This window comes from Nothoprocta perdicaria, unplaced genomic scaffold (assembly GCF_003342845.1).
Source record: "Nothoprocta perdicaria isolate Ctin4 unplaced genomic scaffold, notPer1 scaffold_34, whole genome shotgun sequence".
Lineage (NCBI taxonomy): Eukaryota > Metazoa > Chordata > Aves > Tinamiformes > Tinamidae > Nothoprocta > Nothoprocta perdicaria.
This window is the reverse complement of record NW_020455577.1, coordinates 1,718,993-1,742,321: the sequence shown is the minus strand read 5'-3', so window position 1 is coordinate 1,742,321 and position 23,329 is coordinate 1,718,993. Positions and strand designations below refer to the sequence as shown.

The window sequence follows — 23,329 nt, the reverse complement described above, 5'->3', positions numbered from 1 at the left end:
TAATGAGCTTGTCCATGGTCCTAAGTGTTTCTAAAAACTCAAGTTAAGGTGAGAAATCGAAGCATATTAATTTAAATTCACTAAATTCCCACATGAATTTCCTATTGCAGAGTAAATTGGCCTTCACTCACTGTAAACTAAGGAAATTAAAGTACAGCTAAAGTAATTTTATTCCTAAAGACATCATCAGCCAATGGTAATTTAATGCATTATAACTTATGAATGTTGATGTTGTACACTTTGGTAATTTGCTTTAATTTGCTCAAGCGCTTTGATGTGGATATAGCCTTAAGGAATAATTGTATATTGCCACATTAGATTGCATCTTCCTTTGTGCAAAGGAAAGAAAGGTTTATTTGAGGAACAAGAGAACTACGAAGGACTGGCTCTAATAGGAAGATGGGGAGGACCGCTGAAAACTCTTAATTTTCCAAAAATTCCTAATCATGATACCCATGTACATGGCAATAGCCCTGTCCTGGTAAAGATGGGAAATCTTCACTAATGAAAAACATCTTTAGACTGTGTTTTAAATTACAGGCTACAAAGAGGTGAAGCAGCAAGACAAAATGCCCAGGAAGACTGCTGAAAATCYCCTGGGATGTCCCCTGAGTGTCTCTTACAGCAACCTGGCCCTCAGGAAGAAGTACAAAGTTTTATCAACAGAAAAGCAAAATATTACAAGATTAATCTGAACAACTRAAAGCAACCCAATTTAGAAGCATGCATATGCCTCACTAGGTAGAAATATTATACATTTTAACATCTCTCAGTGGAAAAYAGTTCACAGTTTAAAAAAATCTTAATACCTAAATTTACACTGAAATCAGGCAAATTCAATACACAGTATTAGATGGAGGAGCCGCTAGTAAATAAATAAACCAGAATACATTGTCTTTTTCTTTCACTAAGATAACATCACAACACACAAGCTTAAAAGCGATTAAGAACCTTCCCCCTCTTCACCAGAAAAAAAAAACACTCAAAGACACAAACGTATCTTTGCAGAAAGCAGTTTAACTGGAAGGAAAATATTTCTCCCATCATCTCCAGACATGCCAGATTCTACTTTCTTCACCCTTGAGAAAAGAAAACATCTGCCCACCCCATCAGCTTTTAATCTTCTTACGGACAGAATTAATTTAACTTCCTTCTGGGGAATGTGGTGGGGAGTGAACCAGCCAAGCTGAGCTGAGCAAAGTCAGACTTTTGTTTTTCTTTAAAAACAGAAAAAAAAAAAGCACCCTCAAAGCTCCGGGAATTCATATATTATGCCACATGTATGAGGCACTAATATATCTCTATAGATTTTAATTTAAATAAAGCTTCACTACAGAAGCGTTGCTTTACTGAACATAAGGTAGTAGAAATTCCTTGCTGTTTGACAAATAGTAAATGTCAGGTTTATCAATCATTTTCATTCCTTTTATGAACAGCAACAGAAAATACTATATGATTTTCTTAAAGGTATGATTCTTATTCATAACTGGGAATATCAGTATATTAGTGGTCACTATATATAGATAGATAGATTTAACATATTCTTAATCATCACCTGGAGGATGTTGAGTATTTGCTACTTGGTATTATATTCTCATCTCCCTTCCATAGAATTGGCTTATAATACTTGAAAATATTTTCCATATATTATAAATTTCCATCCATAAAATGTTCCACACATACAGATTATTGTCAAGGTACTCGSTGCTTAGAAGGGTCTCCTGACTATATTCACATCTGAGCTAATTAGAATTCACACCGTTTCATATCAAAGTCAACCGTAGGCAGCTTTCCAGAGAACAAAATAAAAGGACATTTAGAGTCTTGCTGAAAACTGTCAGAGGGGTGACTCTACACAGCACATGGAATATATGTTTTCGCCACACAGTACAATCAAGTATATATGAAAATTACCCTTATTAAATACTTATTACATCCAAATAAAGGTGAACAAATGCTTGATTAGGCTATTTTTTCATTAGTGCAAATGGCAGCTGTAACAAGCTAGTAAATACAATGTTCAAAGGGTTTCAGGTACAAGTAAGGATTTACACATTTAAGTTTTACATGCAAAATCTGAGTCAACTATAAGACCACTATTTAAAAACAGGTGTAAACCTAGTTCAGGCACTCCAGAATCATTCCGAACTTCATTTTCCAAAGTAGTATCACTATCTGTTCACTATTTAAAAACATATTTAAAGATTTAGTCTGTACTTCCCTTGCTGTTCATATCTAGATATTTTTGAAGTCTACATGAACGTATGTGACATTTTCAAGACTTGAAATTATACATATGAATATTTTATCACAGCACACGATGTCCCATTAAAATAGTATGCAATTTCTATACTAGTATGAGGCCCCTATAKACACTGTAAGCAGCTAAATAACCTACAAAATACTTAAAGGCAGTACAAAACTGRACAATCCATCCCAAAGTACTGTAGTTTACTTCATAACCACAATAAAAAAAATAGCAAATCATCCTTGCTAATGACAACCATATTCTCTATCATTTAGCAACATTACAATGTTTGTCCAAATTACAAACTGCTCCAAAGGTAATTAGAAAGATTAATCAATACTACTCACCCTCAAGTCTCCTTGCTCTGAAGCAAAAAAAAGTTTCTTTTCAGGAAATAAATTTGTTAACAGCTTTTTATCACGTTCCCCTTCTCCCGTAATATACGGCGACCYTGCTTTTCAGTTTCAACAAAACTGGACAAAGGCAAAGGAATTTCCAAGAAAGTTGCATCCTACAAATGCACTCGTTTTTAAACTGTTTAAAAGCCTATCTGCCACTAATGCATAAAAACTTGTGCAATACTCATATGCACCTATGTAGGGGAAGTGTTTACTTCTGAGGGCTGAGAGCAAAATAATTTCACTCTAACAATACACTAATGCAGSAAACCAAATACTTCAGCTTCCTCAAACTTAGGGTGCCAGAAGATGAAAGATGAAATAAAAACATTGGTTGTTAAAACTAAGCAAAGGCTTTTAGCTAGCAAGTTRTTTACAACCCAATACTCAAAACACACATAAAAAAGCTGATCTCAAAGACAGTTACATGTCTTCTAAGCAGTTTACCAATTGCTTTGAAGTTYTATGGCTGGACATACCTTGATTGGTTGGAATATTAAGTCTTGATTATGAAGGTATTTTYAAATAGCAGGAAAACACCCTCTGAGAATCACTTTTACATAAGATTAGAAGCAATATTTTATTCGATATCTTAAAATCCCGAACCTCCAGGAAGATTTATCCAGAAAAACCCCATAATCCTTTACAGATTAAAACAGCAAGGCAGAAGAGGATGTGTTACATGGAAATGCAAACAGACAATATATCAGATATCACACACGTGGAAGCTTCAAGCAGGTCTCTCCCTACCTCACTTAGCAGAAGATCATCTTCAAAAAGGTCTTAGCTGAATAAGGACCCAAGAGCCATCCCTTCCCATAGCAGTGGTCAAAACATGGATGTAGCTCCAGAGGGCAGCTCTGCCCATTGCAATGGCAGGTGCCTTCTAGCTGGTATATCCAAGGCCATCAAAGCAATCCCAAGGGAGCCATATCCAATACAGAGCCCACATCATCTTTGCCRTCATTTACCTAAGGAGAAAGCCTAAGCTGAGATCTCCTATATTCCTGTTTGCTACTAGTAGTCCAGGAGAAAGGGTGAGTTCACCTGGAGCCCTGCTGCCCTTTCTAATGGAAATAAAAGACACCTAATCATCCCAAGGGTGAAGATGCAATTCAACGGTAATAGCCCGTGGCTGCATAAAAGACAGGAGATGAATGTCTTAATTTAGACAGAAAACAAACTCACAGGTAGAGCCCAAAACACGGCCACACTTCTCAATTACCTTCTCAAAGGTGGTAAAAACGACCTGCCTTAAAGGTTGAAGCATCTCCTACCAYTCTGAAGGGATCTTCTTGGCGAGGCTGCGCTGTTCAAATAGTGTTGAATGACGTCACTTCTAATTTGTYCCCCCAAACGACTGGGAAATCAGGGTAATTACTTACATTAGCATTTCATTAACACTTGCTTCCAAAGAACTGTCTCAGTTCTGAGCTTTGGAGGACTGTGATACTCAGAGCTAAAAGAATACCKGCATATTCTGACACAAGAATTAAAGAACACTTGCCTACCACCTATTCCTTTCTAAATGTTATCTTAGTTTTATGGTCTTGTAATAGGAGGATTAAATAAAGGCAGCAAGTCACATCTCTGAAGAAAGYCCCCTGCACCCAGATACCCTCTAGTTGGGTAGAGGGGATACTATGCGTAAGCATAGTATATGTGAAAAGAAACACAAAGAGGAGAAGGAATAAACCCAAACAAACAGCAGCAGCTTAAGATGTGCAAAAAATTCCTTTGCAGGGTAGAAAAAAATACAGAACTGATCAAAAATATTAAAGCACCCAGAGAGAATTGGCTATGGCTTCACTGAGAAGTACTGGCAGAATATTATGAGCCAGACATACGGGGGAGGGAGCTTTGAAGCATTTTCCTGGGGGTKTTTTTAGACACCGCAAGTCCCCCTTGACACCCACCTCCCCAGGGCCCCAAGCAGAGCTGCCCTGTGCTCCCACAAATAACCCCCTGCATCTTCCCCATTAAAAGCAAATCACTCAACAGAAGTAATGGAGTGCACATGGCCTAACGACTATGGCATAATCTCTGCAGCTAAGCGCAGAAAAAAAGGTTATTGCAGAAAGAAAATCAGCTCAGATTAATTGCATCGAGGACTAGACTGATCATTACATAACTGAATTGTAACTTTAATTACTCTAGCATGAAAACAAAACTCAACRCTTTTCTTCAGCGATCACAGGAGAGCTACCAACAGGACTTCTGGGGCAGGCCTGGATAAACAAGGAAGAGGGGCTCCTACCTTTAGTTCTCTGTCACCTTTTATTTGGTTCATCCTCCACAGGCCCCTAAACCTTCTCTCCATGTACCCAGCAAGGTCCCAGACACCACAGCCTGTCTCCATTTTCAGTGGCCAAGGAACAAAAATAATTCATGTCACTACATTTCTACATACACTACATGTCACGTTTTTATCATCATCTTTCAAGTCCCATTCATTCTTGGTTACATTCCCTAACACAACAGTAAATCCTCCTGTAAGCTCCTCAGAGCAGGACCAACACCTTCCCATGTGCCATCTTAGCCCCCAGCACACGGGTACCTTCCACTTTCCAAGAGTCTAAATTTTACCCAGAAATATTTAGAAATAGTGACAATAAGCATTATAAAACAAACTTGCTAAAAAGATTAAAGAAAAAAATCCACAAAATCAACCATCTGTGCTCAAACATATGCTATTTAGGCTATGACCCTAGTCTTTTAAACAGATACTGATTTCATGGATCTCCCAGTAAAATTCCAAAAATTTCAAGCTCATCTGCATTGGAGGCAAAATTAAAACATATTCTCATCTCAGGCAGCCTTTAAGAACAGTCCACAAGACTTACGTAATGTACTCACAGATTCCAAATAAATTAGGATATCATATTGCAGTTAAGTTTCCCCCTTCCTYGTTGGAAGAAATTTAACAACAGACAAGCTGTCAATTGAAGATGCAGCTATTACATATCTCTTTGGAGATGGTTTGTAGAAAAAACGTGTTGACAATATTGCCTGAGGTACAATCTGTGTCAAACATGAAATTTGATCGTTTAGAACAATTCGGACAAAGTATAAATAGCTGTAGCTCAAATGCAGTTGATGCTGCACAACGTTTTATAAAGTTTTCATTAATGCATATTTCAGTCGTGTCTTAAKAGATAAAGAAGACAAAAAGAATTAGGCATCTAGGGGGATTCAAGCAGAAATTAAATATCTAAACCAGGAAACACAAAGGAAATTCACTTGACATTTTCAGCTGGGGCAGGTCTCCTAGCAAGCCCTAGACTATTCTCAAAGGACCCAAGGGCACATGGCAGAAAAGTTTCYTGAGGGGACACCCCTATGCCGAGCGAAGTTGGGAGCAGCAGCCAGCTTCAGGTCAAGACAGGTCTAGCAGCGCATCTTAGAGGTCACAGCARGTGCCTTTAAGGCACTTTCACTAARCACTGTTAGGCTTTCTTTAGGGAAGGTCCCTGGATATCTCAACTTCCATACTCAAAAATGCTTTGGAGTCTTATAGGTGGTCCTCCTCCATCTCCATCACTCTGGGATCTGCCAGGCAGGACATGAGCACACTTTGCACACCAACACAGCTGACTATGGCAGGGACCAGTGACAGCAGCCCTCTTGTTGGCGACAGGACTTGGTGGCTCAAGGTCCTGCTCGTGCTCCTATCCAGTAACAGAGCGGCCAATGCAGCCGTGCCCACATTCCAGATGTGTGACTAGCTCTACAGTGTTCACTTCTAGCAATTGCAGTTCTCAGTCCCCCATAAAATAAACCTATTGTGRGGAACAAAACAGCCAGTTCTTTTGTATGATGCAGCAGCTATCTTGGCACAGATGTACAAGATGTGCTTGACAATAGTTGGAGAAAATGAGCGCAGCTTTGTTCARCCTTGCACTTTTCCATGAAAGCAGCGTTTGTTTGGAATGTTCTTRGTCTCCACCAACTCATCTGTTTAGACCAAAACTCTTCAAGGGAGAATAATTTTGTATTTCAGACGTGACAGAGGCTATGAAATGCCAAGAAGCAAAGCTGTTGTGTGCCCCTTCAATACAACATGCAGTGCTGGCTGTGCTCGCACAGGGCGTCGTGGACACGGATGCACAGGCAGCTCCCAAGGCTTCGGAAGCGCCTGTTGTTTGGCGGACACCTCCCCTCCAAACCATTCAAGGAGCCTCCCTCAACACCTCCCTCTCACAACCATTTAAAACACTTAGTTATATCACTCCTATTTAACTTAAACATGCTTAAGGAAAAGAAGAATTRAGTGCTATTTACCTGCCCATTGAAAGACAACACCTATTTACCACATGCTTCCAAAGGGCCTTTTCAAGTTCTGGCACCAAATAACATCCTATTCACTTAATTCCTCAGAATAAATCAAACAGAAAATAGCATATAGTCTCACGGATTTACCTACTTACACAGATGCATATGAATTAGCTGCAATCTTTTGTACAAAATCCATGCATATGCTACGTTGATTGCTTTTGTCCCTATGCATTTTCCAGGTTGAGATTACAGAAACATCTTAACCTTTCCCTTCATTCTTCTACAGACAGAGGCTGCATAACCTCCCCAGTACAGTAAGATGAGACTGTGCTATATTCCAAAGATTTGGGGGACAGGAATGGGAACAGGAGCGTACTCCAATTAGTTAGCGCTTAAAAAAGTGACCCTGCCCACRATGTGATTGATGAGAAGGAGCACAGGGGAGCAGAACCAGTGCYGCAGCTCTTCTGAAACCAAGCCTGCTTGAAGCTGAAAGGATACTAATGCAAATAAACGCATTGTTTTGTATTTAATTACTTAATGTATTGTCTACATAACTACTTAGTTGTCATGTAATGTATTTCCTTTCATTACCAATACTCTCACACAGTTATTCAGTGTAATTTTAAAACTGAAAGACTGTTAAAAAGYCTGACATGTTTCACCAGCAAGTTGGACATTAGTTTAATTACAGGAAGAAAAAAATTATTACAGAACTCAGCAGGACTTAGAAATTCGAAGTTTACTCTAGTAAGAAATTCTACATTTCAATACACTGCAGACACTCACATCTGAGTTTGATGCAAGCAAAATGCCTCAAACTAAAGCCCTAGTTTAAACTACCCAGATTCTTCAAGCGTAGCCCAAAACTACATAAGAGAATTGTCTTAATACTTAACACCAAACAACACCAGAACCAGATCGTTTGTGGCTGCATGTGACTGTAGACGATGGGTCCTTGTTACTAGCAGCAAAAACAAGAGGCAAAGGGAGTTTCAGAGCTCCAGCAGCTACAAATGCCAGAAGAAACCAGGAGATAAAAACCACAGAGCTTTCTAGCAATTAGGAAAGGCAAAGTAATTTCCAGAAGGCCTTAAAGCAATGATATGCATATCTTATTACATTCAACTTTATAACAACATTGAATCACCCCTTAAGATTAAGTCAGAATGCTTGGTACTTCAAATAGCAGAAATCATTGGGTTTTTTGCACAAACCTCAGCAGCTTCCAGTTGATAAGATGTGCCACAGGGTTTTCATTCTAGTCTTTTCTTCTCTATCAGCTGAAGGCAAGAAAACTCGGAAAAGCAAGGCACAAAGATGGGCAGAATCAGCAGAGTGACTAACACCCAAGTTATCATGRGGAATGATATCTCCATACACACGTCACCCATACAAAGCCTGTCCTCAGCCTGGAAGAGCACAGCTATATGCTGCTATAGGTCCCTGTTGCAAGAGTCACCTCTGAGGGACAGGCAGCTCACAAGCAGCTTCCCTAGGACTCTACCCTGGGCGCCGAATCGTCTTTTCTCACATGGAGATTGCGAGCAGTCAAATTCTTTCTGGTTGCAGCAATAATCAGTGCAAAATTCAAATTCATTCTTAGAATACAGGAGAAAGGTCAAAGCCACCTCCTGGGCTCCCACCACACCAGCTTAACATCCCAGTTAACATTTCTCTTCAGTCAGCAGAAACCAGCAATACACCTGGCCCGTGCTGCTCTACACAAGCACAGAACAGCTTGAGAACATCAGCTGCAGCTCCTCTCTCAGCATTTCCTYGCAGCCCTCATGGCACAAAGGCACCAACACACACTTCTTCAGAGCTCTGCGCCTCCTAGGTGATTTATTTCAAGCCATGATCTTTTTCTACCTATTGGGAGGTTAGTAGGGCTTAAACTGGAGCATGCAGGTATGTTTTTAAGATGTTTTTAAGAGATATTTGTGGGACACACTGTTGGGCTGCCACGTGGCAGGAGCTGCTGTGAGGAACTTAACTGCCTCCCTGAGACTCAGCCCACTCCAGGAAACGGGAGAAGTGGCAGGGATTTAAAAGAAAGGTTTCCACGGCAGCTGCCCTGTTATAACCAGTTCCACAAGTAATGAAATGATGCCTTCACAATAAAAACCCATTAAATAAGTCAGTTCTTCCTAAGAGAGAGTAAGTGTACCAATTAAGCAAAAACCCTGTTAGAGGGAAGAACTGCCAGCAGCACAAGTTATTTTAGCTGACATTACTTCAAAGAAAAGCCCACCATTCACCATCTGTTCTGGCACAAATTTTGAATGCTAAGAAAGTTTGCAAAATCACTGATGAAAAGAAAKCAGTCAAAATGCAGAAGTTTGTTTTACTGCTAAGAAAAAAAAAAGAAAAAGAAAAAAGTAACCATCTAGGACATCTCACATTGCAACAGGAACAAGTACAAAACCAAAGTTTTGCACATTTCATTTAAATCATTATATTTACATGAGAAGTGGATAGACAGCTCCAGACAGTGGGACACAGTTTATGTTCTAACTAGTAGATGCCTACCAAGTTTTTCCCATTGCTAGCAAATTCCTGAAATTTGCAAACTTATGGCTCCATCGAGGAGACACCCAAAGAAAGTAAAACTTTTAGTTTAGACCAAAAAAAAGAATAGCAGAAACACACTTGAAATAGCACAATAACACACTTGAAAGTAACATCTACMTCCTGCTTTTGATTTGTTATCAATAACGTCAAACACTCAACTGATTGGGATAAACAATCTCTTCCAATAGGCAGCTCATTAACTGAGGTGCAAAAATAAAGGAGAAGGCTGTAAAGAACCAAGGGAAGGAAGAGCATTCAACCCATCCCTCCCAAGGCAACACCACCTCACATCTTTGAACACATGGTTAGCGCCATCTCCCTTGGAACATTATGTCAAACTTACTTCTCCATGTYCAAAAAAAGATGGAAAAACTGAAACTGGAAACTTGTTTTTGAAGAGGACTAGTATGGTTTCACCAGACAAGATTGAGGCCGCAAGAGAGTCTAGTTGCTCTCTATACATGTCACTGAAGCAAACACCACAGAAGCAGCAGAAGAGATCTTCAAGTGAAGACAGAACACTGACATAAGAATTAAAACTTTTGAGTTTATCATTAATAAGCCAGCTGGAAATCAGAGATCTGGGGTTTGAATACAGCCACTGAGAGCAATGTAATACTTTGAGATGTGCATTGAGATGGACTTTGAGTTCAGGAAAGGAGCTATACACCCCTTTCCTGCAAGGACAGCATGCAAGGCATAACATGGGATATAATTCCTATGCTATCCTCCATATTCTTATGAGGTGCCAACGGGCACAGTGTACTTTCCCATTAACTCTGTGGGGAGAAACTCCTTTTCCACTTCCCCGTGGTTTTGATTGGCATTAAAAATCAGAACACATGGAAAAAAAGCATAATGTGAAATCTAATAGCTCATTTAAAAAAAAAGAAGGTTATGGGTTAGGCCTATGTGGTCCATCACTGTGACAAAGTTTAGACAAAAACAGATGAACATTTCTGTGCCACATAATTAACAGATTTATTTCTTCCTCTCTAAAACACAAAGTCAATATGTCACCACTATTTATGAATGAGCTGAACATTTAGGGCAGCTTTTTAATAGTCTGGAAAACTCAAAAACTCACTTAGAAAAAAATCACTTAGAAGTTTTCTTAGAGAAATGTCTAAATGACAGATGGAGTTTTAACACTTTTCGTGACACCAAATAAGGCTCTATGCGCAGCCATGCATTAAGAAGCAATTATTTCAAAAAGTTCCAGTTTACATTACCAAAAAAGCACTTATTATAAATATTCTAATATTAGCTGTATTTTCTTCCCAACAGAACAAAGCATCAAGGACAGCTCAATAACTCTACCTCAAAATGCTGCTGAGTTGCAAGCTAAGTAAGAGCTAGGTTTCCTAGTATGAAAAACCTTTAGATACATATTTTTATATATATATACATATACATGCATTTAAATGAATTCTGGAAAATAATGTGTTTGGAATTACTGTTCATTCTTTCAYAGTTCTCACACTCTGAGGTTTAAAACCTTTGGATACTTGTGTTTTACTGCAATCTTGCTTTGCCYCTGCCCAGCACCCAAAGCCACCACCTGAAGCAGACAAAACATGAGGCCACAGGAAACTGCCCCGATGCAGCCCAACCTCAGCCAACAGCAAGGAAACTTGTCACTAAATTAACTAGTGCAAGAGGCAGAACAAACCTGTGGGCAGTGCAGACTGTTTCTTTCCTTCATCTGTGAATTTCTGAAATCATCTATATGTTTATAGATGCTGTTCAGAACCAAGACTCCTTCCTTACAATATTAACTCGCTGGTGACATTTTAAGTCCAAGGAAGGTTTGCAAAGAATGACTTAAGCATGAGCTTTTATCAGACAAAGAAACTAAGAAAGGGCACATTACTTTCTGGATACTACTTTGTGTTCAAATTAAGAGTGCAAACTAGAAGTAGTGCACAGATTTAAGAGAGTATTTAGTGCTGTATATTCATCAGATTTATATAGGTGTGCAGATGGCAAGAACCTTAATGAGGGCTCTGCATTAGTTTGGCAGCATCTGTCCTCCTTACCAGCAAATCAAAACAGCATTAGTCTGAGTGCATTCAACTCACTGCCATCAAAGTAGACAAATACTGGCAAAAAAAAGAAACTCTGTTTGAGGGGTTTCTTTTCTCATCTGTAGGTGTAGCAATCCACACCAGCAACATCATAAAATCATACGAAGGAAACAACTGTCAATCTCACTATGACAGAAAGTTTTAACAATAATGTTGAGGTCCAATTCACCCACCACGAGACAAAGTTATTATATTAAAGTAGGAAACAGAGATCCCCTACAGCCTGCTTTTCTTTGTTTTGTGATTATAGTGGTATCCATTATGAGTATGAAAGAAATTATGTTCTTAATAGGTACAAGATAGGACAACCAAAAATTTGTGAGTCAAGGACAAGAACGTTGTATCTCCAATAAAAAGAACTTCTAATGAAGCCTCCCCATCTCACCTTCTTACYATAGACATGTCCCTCGAACCCAAAAATCTCTGGACCACACACAGACCAAAGTTAAAATATCTTTCCACAGAAAATAACTTTCATTACTTGTATTAAGTCAACAGGTACAACAGCTCTACACAGCATATTTTAAAAGGACTCTTAGCTTACCGTTACAGACTTCAAAGTCATTCCATGGTAAGTGCCCATGGTATCAATTTTAAAGCCTTCCGTTTCTGCAAAGAAAAAAAAGTTTCTTGTAAATAATTTCAAAAATAGGGACATCACATCTAAGTCAACATCAATGGAAATATCTTTCTCATAATTTTTGCAAGGAACAGGTCTTGMTGCTGGTGGGTTTTCAGTTTTTGTTTACACTACAAAACCCGGCTACTACTATGGAATCTGTTTTTTCTAAGGCAGTATTTCTGCTTCCTACAACCAAAGCCAGGGTTCCCTGCCATACACACCATCCCAACGATCCCAGAGAAAGGACATAACCTGAAGTCTTCACAAGGAGGTACTGCAGCAGACACAACCTCAGAAATGCTACTAAGATGGAAAAAACTTGTATTCTCAGAATGCATTATAATGGAACATACCAACCTGTGCAAGCAAAAATAATGCTCAATAAGAAACTATAGAAGAAACAGCCTATAAAAGTAGGGTTACTTAGCAAGGCAGATCTACTACTAAAGCACAAGATTACTAAAGTATAGAAACAATGATACTATTATGTATTATTATATAAAGCACAGAATATGCATAAATTCATGATATAAAACCCAAGTTACTATAAGTGTTTGCCTGCCCTCCACCAAACAGTTTTCACGACACAGAATTTGTGCCAAGGTAAATGCCACAAGTGTGTAAAGGCTCAGGGACTAAACCTGCCCCTAAGAGCCTTTTGCTTTTCAGTAGTCCTTCTATATCCTTAGGTAAAGGATACAGYGCAGAAACAATTACTGGGAATAGGAAGATTAATGCCATTTATACCATCATCTTTACACAATGCTCTAGCACAAAAGCACTGAAAACCAAAAATAATGCTTTTTTTGAGCATACAAGAAGTCCAAGAAAAATAACAGATGCTCCAAGACTATTAGAGTTTCTTACTCCTATCAAGAGTAAATTAACTTAAATTGAAGCTCAGACAATTCAAAAACAGTGCAGATGCTCTGTGAAGACTCTACGGCTGTTCCTTCTTTCTTTCTTAAATGAGGAAGATTACCAGACAGTTGAAGGAAATGAAGCAAAGAAGTTCCCAGATTTTGTAACTCTCTAAGGCCTGGAGAAAAGCTGCTTAAGGTGAAGAGACCGGATTTATGGGCCATGTTTTGTTTTAYATGCACTCTCCACCAGCACACAAGTCATTTCTTGATCCCAGCGTGTGAAGACACCTCAAGTYCAGCTGTTCCAGATCTCACCTGCTCTACGTCCCCCTTCTCCCACAGTTAACATTTCTGAGGTACAAAGAACCAACTCAGAGAACTCAAATATAGGTACAGTCATGAATGCAGTCTTTCCTGAGAGGAAATGTTTAGGAAGCCTAACTTCTCTTTTTAAAATTGGTATCGCCTTTCCCTGGCCATCCCCCAGATGCAGTTACACATGGAGTATCTGAGCTCAGAGTTTACAGAACTGAAGTTTAAGGTGGTGAAGTTGTATTCAACCAACATGCCCATGGATAAGAGTCTTCTCAACTATATAGGTCACTGTCGCTCGGCAAGAAACATATTAATATTTCAGGTGCTGCCTGGGGGCTCACAGAGTACTTGGCGGAGCTCTCCCAACTTGAAGAGATGCTTTTGCTGACCTGGAGTGACATAAAACAGAGATGAATAATCTAGGATGACAGTTGCCTGTGAATGTAGAAGGTCAGCAGCAGAGGAATCTTGCCCCTTCCCTTCCAGACTGGCCTATTACGGATTCCTCTTCCTTGTGACAAAGAATTTCCAGCTATTTCAACCAGAAGTTCTTCACCAACCCCAGTGCAGCCGGACACACCTGAACAAAACCAGCAAGTGCCACTGCACCCATCATGCCTGACCTATTAGTTTCTCTCCCCCAGCACAAATCCCGGTTCTATTAAAACCTCTGCACATTTGTTTCGTGGCTAGGTTTTTACTTCTTCCCTTCGGCCTCTTGCATCTTGTCCCTATTAAAGCCTTGCATTCCCACGAATTAATCTCCCGTCACCCAAGTCTCCATTAGTCCTGCAAAGGCAGGAAAGGTGCTCACATCTTGATCATGAGAGAAGAACCAGTGGCACAGGTACAAAGTGGAGAGAGCCACTAAAGGAACACAAGCCTTTGCTCTACTGCCAGCAGCTCCATTTTTCACAGAAAAGATAAGTCTCCTGTAAAATTTGTCCCAGTTCCATTTAAGGAAAGCCACAAGAACCACCAAAGATGGCTCTGGCCATCATTGGCTTCCTCTTCCAACATTCTGCCATTTCTTCTTCCTAGCAAGCAAACAGGATTGCAAAGATCCCCTGTTTGATCAAGCATTGGGAAAAGGAGTCTCCATCCTACTTTCCAGGCAGCTAAACGGGCATCCCAAAGCTATTTAACAGCTACTTGGGTGGTAGAGATTAAAAAACTAAAAATAATTTTAAAAAACACCTTAAGATAAATAAAGTGTAAAACCTGYGAGTGCCTCCTCTTAGTGAGATGCAAGAGACACTAAGTGACCCAACCCAAGGCCCAGGGCACAGACTCCCAGGGCTACTGCGGGCAGGGACAGAGCAAAGGAGACGGTCCGGGAGCGGCCGGCGGGGACACGGGGCCGTGTCACACACGAGCCGCACGGCAGCCTCTCGGCGAGGCGGAAACGCAGCGGCCTCCTTCCCTCCAGCTCGGCCCTGCTTCCCTCCCTCCAAGTCCCGCAGCAGCGCCGGGATGAARCGCTCACCACCGGCTACCAACGCGTTTGCGGCTCCCGGAGCGCGACCACAAAATCACAGCTCCGCTGACAGGAGCGGAGGAAGTGGCTGAAATCAGCCCAACTACTCAAGGAAAGGGTATTTAAGACAAAAATGTGACCTTAAATAAATAAGCAAATCATCGTGATGGCAACGCTTTGCATCTTCATTTTGAAACTTGCAATTAGATACGGAATAATTGCTTATASAGGAAACAAGAGTCTTTCATACACAGGGATTTTGCAGTAAATTTACCAAAGCAGCTATCTTGTACACCTCTTATTCTTAAGCAAAGAGCAGTCCACACTAAATATTTTACATGCAAGTCTAACACGGAAGAATAAATAATGCAAGCAAAACCCAACAGTAATGCACTGTGTCAAACTGCATTCCAACTTTGTTTGCCAGATGTAATCGGTTTTATAAAAATAAACATTATTAAAACCATCTTGAGCTAGAAAAGCATTTAAAAAGTACCTCATTATGGACTAAACCCAGTAACTACTACTACTACTGAATAATTAATTCTAACACTTCAAAATATAAACTAGGCAGTTAATAGCAAGACTGTCTTCYCTCCTGCAGTCACTGCACGTGCTGCCAATATGATATCACAGTTGACAATTACCCAAAGGTTATCCAAAGAACCATATACATTTTTTGATGTGGTTCATCATCAGTTACCTTTCTGGCATCTCTATCAACCTGAATGTTTCCTCTCATTCAAAAGAATTAGACCTGGACACGAAACTAGGCGCACWAGAGCATCAAGCTAATGGGACCAGTGACACTCTCCAGTGGGGACAGACCCTACATATCCTTTTCTGAGGACTGATCCTCAAAAGGACCTTCTCTTTGCTTCAAGATCATTGCTCCACTTCACACTGACTTTTCATCCTGCAGCTTGCTGCCCTTCTAGCCTTCAACCTGGGTGCCAACTTGAGCACTGATACACAACCAAGGACTAATAGCTTCAAAAATGCTACATTAACCTGCATTTCTCCAAAGGAATCAGAGTACAAAGGCTCATTCATAGCTTGGAAACATGCGAGACCTAGTTAGAGAGTCTGTTTGAACTGGGGGTGATGAGTAAGACTGAATAAGCACTTCTTCTTCCAGCTGTACACTTTTCAAAACAGAGATGGCAGCAGCTCTGCTGACTCCCCAGAAAATGATTCAGCAATGCATTTTCACACCTATGGTAATTAAATCACTGGCACTGAATTTCACTCTACATGAGTTTACTGAGCACTCCTTGCCAGTACTAAAAAAAGTCAAAGTTAGTTCCATGCCTACATTTCCAAACTGTATTACCTCGAGTTCACAGAACTCCCAGCACATACAGAACAGTTCAATCACCGCTTTTCACACAATTCTTACATATCTCAGAGAGCCAATAGAAAAATCACTATATGAATCCGGTTAATTGCTGGAATTCCAGCAATTAACAGGCATGCTAACAAACAACCTGGTTGTATCACATCAGAATATAGCCACAGAGCCTGCAATTTTTTTTCTTCCCCCCAATGGGAAGATTTTGCAAATATTTACTGTTAGAATAATAACAGAATTAGAATAAGAACTAGAATATTAGAATTAGAATAATACTGTTAGGATAATAAGCAGAATTTAATAGACCTAAAAAAAATGAGATATTAATACAAAAGTCTAGTAGGACAGTCAAGTTTCACTAATCTCAAGCTGCTAGTACTCATACACAGAAAGAGATCATGTTTTATAGCCCAATGCTTCCTAGGCTTAACGTTAGGACTGAAATCTTTTTATACTTTTTTTTGGGGGGGGGGGGGGGGGGGGGGGGGGGGGGGGGGCTATTTTGATGGAAAACTCAACCCAGATACATGAACGATTCAAACAAACATCAAGCTTTCCTGAAGGACACACTCAGATATGGTGAAGAAAACTTTGTGTTGTAGCAGCATAAAGTCAGTTGGCTGTAGAGCAAGCTCTTTTCCTATTTATACTAAATAGACCTAAATGAATATTCATTTTCAGAGTGCCTGACTTTTAGTATGTTGATGCCTGGATAGACACAACAACAGATGTGCAATAACACTCCATGCACTCTCCTTAAAGGATGGAACGTTATTAGAGTAACACAGGGAAACTTTACATTACTAGATACATTCAGTTGATTAAAAGAAAGAAATCACAAACCTTCACGAATATTATCAGAGCATTATTTTATACTCTGGAATCACTTAAGCAACTATAGCATATGAAAAATTTTCTCAAGTAAAAGCACCTAAAAAAACTTGGGAAAACCAAGGAACTGCATTCAAAATGGAATATTACCTGCAATGTTCTATGGAACAATCCTCACATTAGCTCAAAGTCTCCATCTCCTTCCTAATCAAAGCTGCAGCAACCAGACATCCCATTTGGGAGAAGCTGCAAACTGACTCAGGACTGCCTAAGCAGTTTGGCTGACTGCAGGTGYAGCCGACCACTTCTTCCTTCTTCAGAAAGAGCATCAGCCAAAAGGCCCTTCACATTTATTATTGAAGCAACCTAAATGATTCTAGCAACAAAGTCTGTCCCTTTTGGCAGAGATCAAAAGGTAAGGTAAGCAAAGAAAACACCTGATACCACCTTAGAAAGAAGAGGCCATCACAGGAGTTAGACAAACTCAACTCCAACTCAGCCTACTTATTTCGTGGGTTTTTATCTTTTTTTTTTTTTTAAATCTACAAAGCTTAATTCTACAAGCTTTGAATCACTGTTAAAAATAAAACTATCACCTACATCCACACTAAATCACACAAATATTCAAAGAAACAGTTGATCTCTCTGCTGCCTAAACTTTAAGCCCGTATCAATAATGGTAGTAGAGGGTACTAACAATGTGCTAAAGGAATATATAAAATATAATGTAAAATGGCAAGGAACATTTAGGCACAGTCATCATTCAACTGTCAAAACTGCTGTGAAGCAGGGCTTTTCTCCCCATTTTTTCCCCCACAAATCCCAGACACTGCAAGTTTTTGATAAACAGAATCTTGTCAATTCCATTTCTTACTAGATCGACTATTAACAAATAAATAATACTAAAAAATACACTGTAATGCACTTGCAAACAACACAGAGCCCTGTTTTAAGCCAAGTATATTATCTGCTCTGTGTGGCACAGAAAAGTCTTATTATATAATTACACATTTTGGAAATTACTTCAAGATAAATTTCAATAAGATTATATTCCTCAGTTTTAAAATCTCTGACATAAGAATACCCCAAAAGTAAATAGATAAGGACTTTTGCTATTTTCTAAAGTTAATTTACAGCTGAGGAAAAGGTATTTCTGAAATCCCTAGGTCCTCTCCTAAGAAATCTAGTTGTTACTTACTGATCCCGTGCAACTTCCATWACTACTACATCAAAGCCATTCATAAATCAACATCGCAAAAGAAACACTTAGCTTAAGAAYTAGAGCACAGGATAGCATCAGTAATACACACCAAGTCACTGATTTTTTTCAAATAGACCATGAAAATGAAAATGCAAAGTGATTGCAGTAGGTGACTAAGCTGAAGATAAGTAACTGAAAAAGCAAGATATGTAAATATGTTTTTGGGCATAAAAGTGATAATAAGAACTATCCTAAGGTGAAACGTGACCATTTGGGGCACTTCTTCATTACCATGATGACAGAAGAACCTTCCAACTGGAACAGGACTCACAGCACAGGACAGTCCTTTGCAGCACTGACACATAATTGCACAAAACATACATTGGCTTTTCCTTCACATCAGTTACATGCAGAAACAGTTTTTGTGTGTTTTGTTTTTCCTGGTAATCGCAACATGTTTCTTCCTATGACCTCTGGGACCATATACAATAAAAGCATAAAAAACATTCACCTCTTTAACAGATGTTGTCAGTTGTCGATGTCAGTTGTTTAGTAATTTCTTCTAATTTGAATTTCTTACTGTCAAATATATATATATTTAACTTTTTTTTGTTTTTAACTCACAAATGGGAATAACAGGAAAACTATGTGGCAAGTGCTCAAGCCTACATTTCTTTTCCTTCCTTAGTACACATTTCAAAGAAAATAGTAAAAGAAAAGGACTGAAATAGAAGTAAGTTGAGGTCAACAGTGTAGAGTTTAAGAGATCATAAAAAAAACTAATAAACTTCCTATAGGAAGCACAGAAATTTACTCCTGCCTTTTATTCCAATGAAATATTGGAAACAATTCCTAGAATAATTATGACCGTGGGTAAAGGAAGACTATACGCATCTGACAGTTATTTTGCAGTTCTGCAGTTATTTTTGTAGCCTTTTTATTGACGATAGGGGACCCTCTCCCTTGAGACTTGATTAGCAGATTTGTCCATTGGAAAAGTTATCACTAGGAAGTTACCTATTATTTTGGTTTGGGGGTTGATGAGCATGGGCAGACAATCTTGCCCACACCCACCCATCCCTAACCTTACAACTGGTGAGCTCCAGTTCTGAATTTCCGTATTTTAAAGTAGCTTTATGATCAACTTACCCTCTTTTCCTTTGAATCTTTCCTGATCATATCTGTTGTAGGCAGCTGGAATAGGTTGCTTATTTCTCAAAGTGGGATCCTAAAACAATTAAGATTTGTAAAATTATTCAGTAATTTTGAACTCTTTAAGAGTATTACATACAACTGCTTAAGAGCATAATAAAATCTGTTAACTTGTCTAGGACTTTCAATGTACTTGAAATTGCTCATGTGTTTCATTTTGGCATCCATTTCTTTACATTGTAACAAAGTTTAAAAGGAGAAGAATGACAAAAAACAAAGCAAAACTGAAGTGGAAGTAATGGACCACATTAGGCGATATCTGTAAGTTTCTAGAAAATATTGTATTTTCGTAATAACTCAAGAMTACAAAAACACTGTCAACTGACAAGTCCTGGTAAAGCCTTCAGTCACTCTCCTGCAACGCTCCTTGCAAACCAGATTATGCTAAGAAYCTGTTATACCTATGGAACAAATACATTTCTGGAAGAAAAAAGGCATACTGGAGAAAAGGTTAAAAGCTGTGCCCATCTAGCAGCACACTAAATACCAATTCATCCTTTTTCCATGGATGGCTTGGTTACATAGCCACAATTATTGCAAATTTGAATATTTGACTAGTCCTGTGTACAATTTATGAAATTCAACACAAAGCAAATATTTAAGTGCTGAAATTCATCCTGCTGTTTAAATTTAGCTCTTTGTTAAATGCAATGGTATCAAAAATAAATCCAGGATTAAATAGCTTTCACAGCAGACTGCCACTGAGTTCACAGAATATATTGAGTTTCATAAAGCCCAATAGTAAATATCACAATACAAACCAATTGCTGTCTAAAACTCAGATAGGCTTAAACAATAAAACTATAAATCTGTCTTCCTGATTTATCACAGACCAAAGAAATTTAGTTCAGGCTGTTCCCACTCATGAGTCATGTTCCAGATTCCTAAACATTTGCTACCCTGTCAAAGAAAAAAAAAAGAACACCCTGCAAAATATTGTTTGAAATGGCAAGTCTCATCTAATACATATATATGTTTTTTTGCAAATAGCTGCAGAAAGTAGCTGCAGAACGTAGCTACTGTCTTGTACATAYGGAAGCTGGCACTAACAGATTAATCTCCAAATAACAAGAACATATTGAACAAATTGATATATTCAACTCTTCAAATAGCAATAAATGTAACTGAAGGCAGAGTATCTGTGAAGTTATGCTTGGCAGTTACTCTTTAGCTACTCTTTCACTAGACCCTGAACTTTCTTACAAGACACTTCACACTTTCACTCTGGGAGCCAGAAGCATCATGTTCCAAGCGCTGCTCCTACCGTGGGTGCTGTGTTTGGTGCCGGTCTCTGCTCAGGTGCACGGCCCTCCTCTCTGGCTTTTACCGACTGAAGAATTGCAAAAATATTCTTGGCAAAGTTCTGAAAAACAAGGCAAATATCTGTAAACCTTGCTGGCTGTTTTTTAAATAACACTGACACAACCTGAAGACACTATTTTGCTTAGCTTGTGCTTCACAGGAAAACATCACAGACTTTGCAAATAGTTTTTACTGTGACAGCTACCAACACAAGATCTTCCAAACCCACGTTTGCATCTACCATTTTTTAAGTTATAAATACTCAAAAAAAACCTTTTGAAACTTACTGTAGCTTCATAACAACAGMAGCTAAAGGAAGCTTTTCACAGCCTGATGAAAATGCAGATCGTGTGAATATATCCCCTTATTGCCTCTGACCAGCTACCCTTTGGGGGTTCCTCCAGAGCTCTGCCACCTGTAGCACACGCTGCTGCTTGCAGAAACATTAAGAAACTTGTACTTCTACAAACACTTTCTACTTTTCTGTACCAATATTTAAATTCTTTGGGAGTACTCTATGCTAACATCGATGTGCTATCAACACTGCTGGCATTACAAAACACACGCAGAAGTTGTAAARCAGAAACTTCCCCAAGCTGCTCCAGGCTACTTGCTACCACGTTGTCAGGCAGCCCCGAGATGCAGGGGCTGGAAGAGCACTACAAAGGAAGGAGACAGGCAAAGCCCTTCCCTGCACAGAGCTGCCCACAAAGACTTCAAGAACTCTCTCAAAACCGTGTTTGAAGTTCTTCCCAGCTACAGAAATGTTGGGGGGGGGGGTAGAAGAAAAAATAATAAAGAACTGTGAGCCATGCACGTATGAGATATAGAAGAACACTCAAATTCAAGCCTGTTCTTTGAAAAATGAGTGGAGCTGGCGGCTTTCACAGGAAATTCAGATTCCTCCTGGCCCCGGGCAGGGGCAACACATCAATCACAGGAGCCGCTGCGGCGTTTCAGCGCAGGCTGCCTCGCCGCAATGACAAACTACTCGCTCTGGAGAAACTCAGGAGGGGGAAACCAATTAGCAAAAGGAAGAATTCAGAAGAGTGACAGTCCATGTAGAGGCCAGGGCTCCTTTCAGTCTCAAGGAAGCTACAGCTAGCTTGCACTTTCTTATTCCATTCATAAAACCTATATTCAGCCTACTCAAAATCAGCCTTCCATTTTCAATTTTGGACTTTTCAAAGGCACATAAACATCTCTGCCTTTGGTAACCTGAAATAGCATGTTCTGAACCAAGCTTCAGTTAAAATAATGAACTCTTCCAGGCCCCTGAGAAGACATTAATAAACCCAGAATCACAATGTGTTCCTGCTGACTGTTTCTTTGACATCATGAAAATGCAGGTCCCCCAAGGCCAGAACTAATATCTGTTTGGCAGAGGGATAACAACAACAACAACAACAGTGTTTTAATAAACACTCCAGGATGATCACAGCTAAGATGATCATCTCGTTCTGGGACACAACATTACATTGCTGTGACAGGAAGTGATTGAGCAGCTGCAGCTACTCGCTGGTTTGCGTGACGGATGGGGAGATGGAAAAGGCACTAAGGCTTCATTGTTCGACTCTAAACAGGCCAAACCTTGATCATGCCCAAGCCTCTGCCCTTTTAACTTAGTTAGGCTTAATACAAAATGTAACATTTTTATTACTAAAACCTTCTGGTGTGGGAAACAGACAAGGGAAAAAAAACTCTGCATTAAATCTTTGAGAAATGTGAAATGCTTTAAAAAACAATGCTTAAGAAAATCCTTAGTATTTAAGTGCAGTTTCATCAGGTCTTGTTTTTCTCTCCCTGGAGTACTGTCCTTCCTATGAAAGCTCTGTTGATTCCAACTAAGCTTGCTCCTAACAATAACTCKTCACAGTGGAAAAGAGAGGCAATGCTTCCGCAATTACCTAATCAGGCTCTCAGGTTTGSCTGTTCTGAATAAAGCCCTAAAATGATAGTTTCTTCCTCCCATGTTCATTCAGTCCCCTAAAAAGACCAGCCCTGCACAAGAAGTAAATTGTAAGGAACAAGGATAGTAGCTAGCACAGTAAATATCAAGAAGAACAGGAGCTATGGACAAAAACCTCGTTGAACAATTTTCTTAAAGAGGAAAAAAACTCATATTTTCTTTAAGAGAGTAATGGTACATTAATTTACAAAACTTACAGTTGCTGCATGATGCTGTACCAGAAATGCAACGTGTCCACCACACATTTCTAGCAATTCCTACACCAATGTTACGACACGGGGTATGTCCAGGAAACCCCACAAAAACATCACGAATTAAAAACTCAACAATCAAAGCATGATCTGAAACTGTAAATTAAGTTGAAACTCTTTTAAGTGCATATTTAAATCCAGAGTCCTTCAGGGCACCATTTACAAGCAAAGACATCTTCATCAGTTCATAAATGGTTCACTACCAAAGCCAATTCATTTTTTCCTATTAGCTCTTCCAAACTGAAGACACCCTTAAAACATTGCATTTAATCCTGTGCACAACTGAACTSTACATAACATTAACTCATAAAACGCTTGAAAGAGAAAACATTGGTGAACAATTTAAAAAAGGA

The 23,329-nt window shown here is 39.3% G+C and overlaps 1 protein-coding gene across 1 annotated transcript in view; it reads right to left on the bottom strand.

Annotated features, from left to right (window-relative positions):
• The window catches only part of CDC73 (cell division cycle 73), an 84,484-nt gene that overhangs the window by 48,716 nt on the left and 12,439 nt on the right, over positions 1–23,329 (bottom strand). The window contains exons 8-10 of the mRNA XM_026043773.1: positions 20,719–20,817; positions 19,392–19,470; positions 12,127–12,191 (exon numbers count right to left, since the gene is read on the bottom strand). Coding sequence (XP_025899558.1) covers positions 12,127–12,191; positions 19,392–19,470; positions 20,719–20,817 — 243 coding nt within the window. The remainder of the gene's footprint in view (positions 1–12,126; positions 12,192–19,391; positions 19,471–20,718; positions 20,818–23,329) is intronic.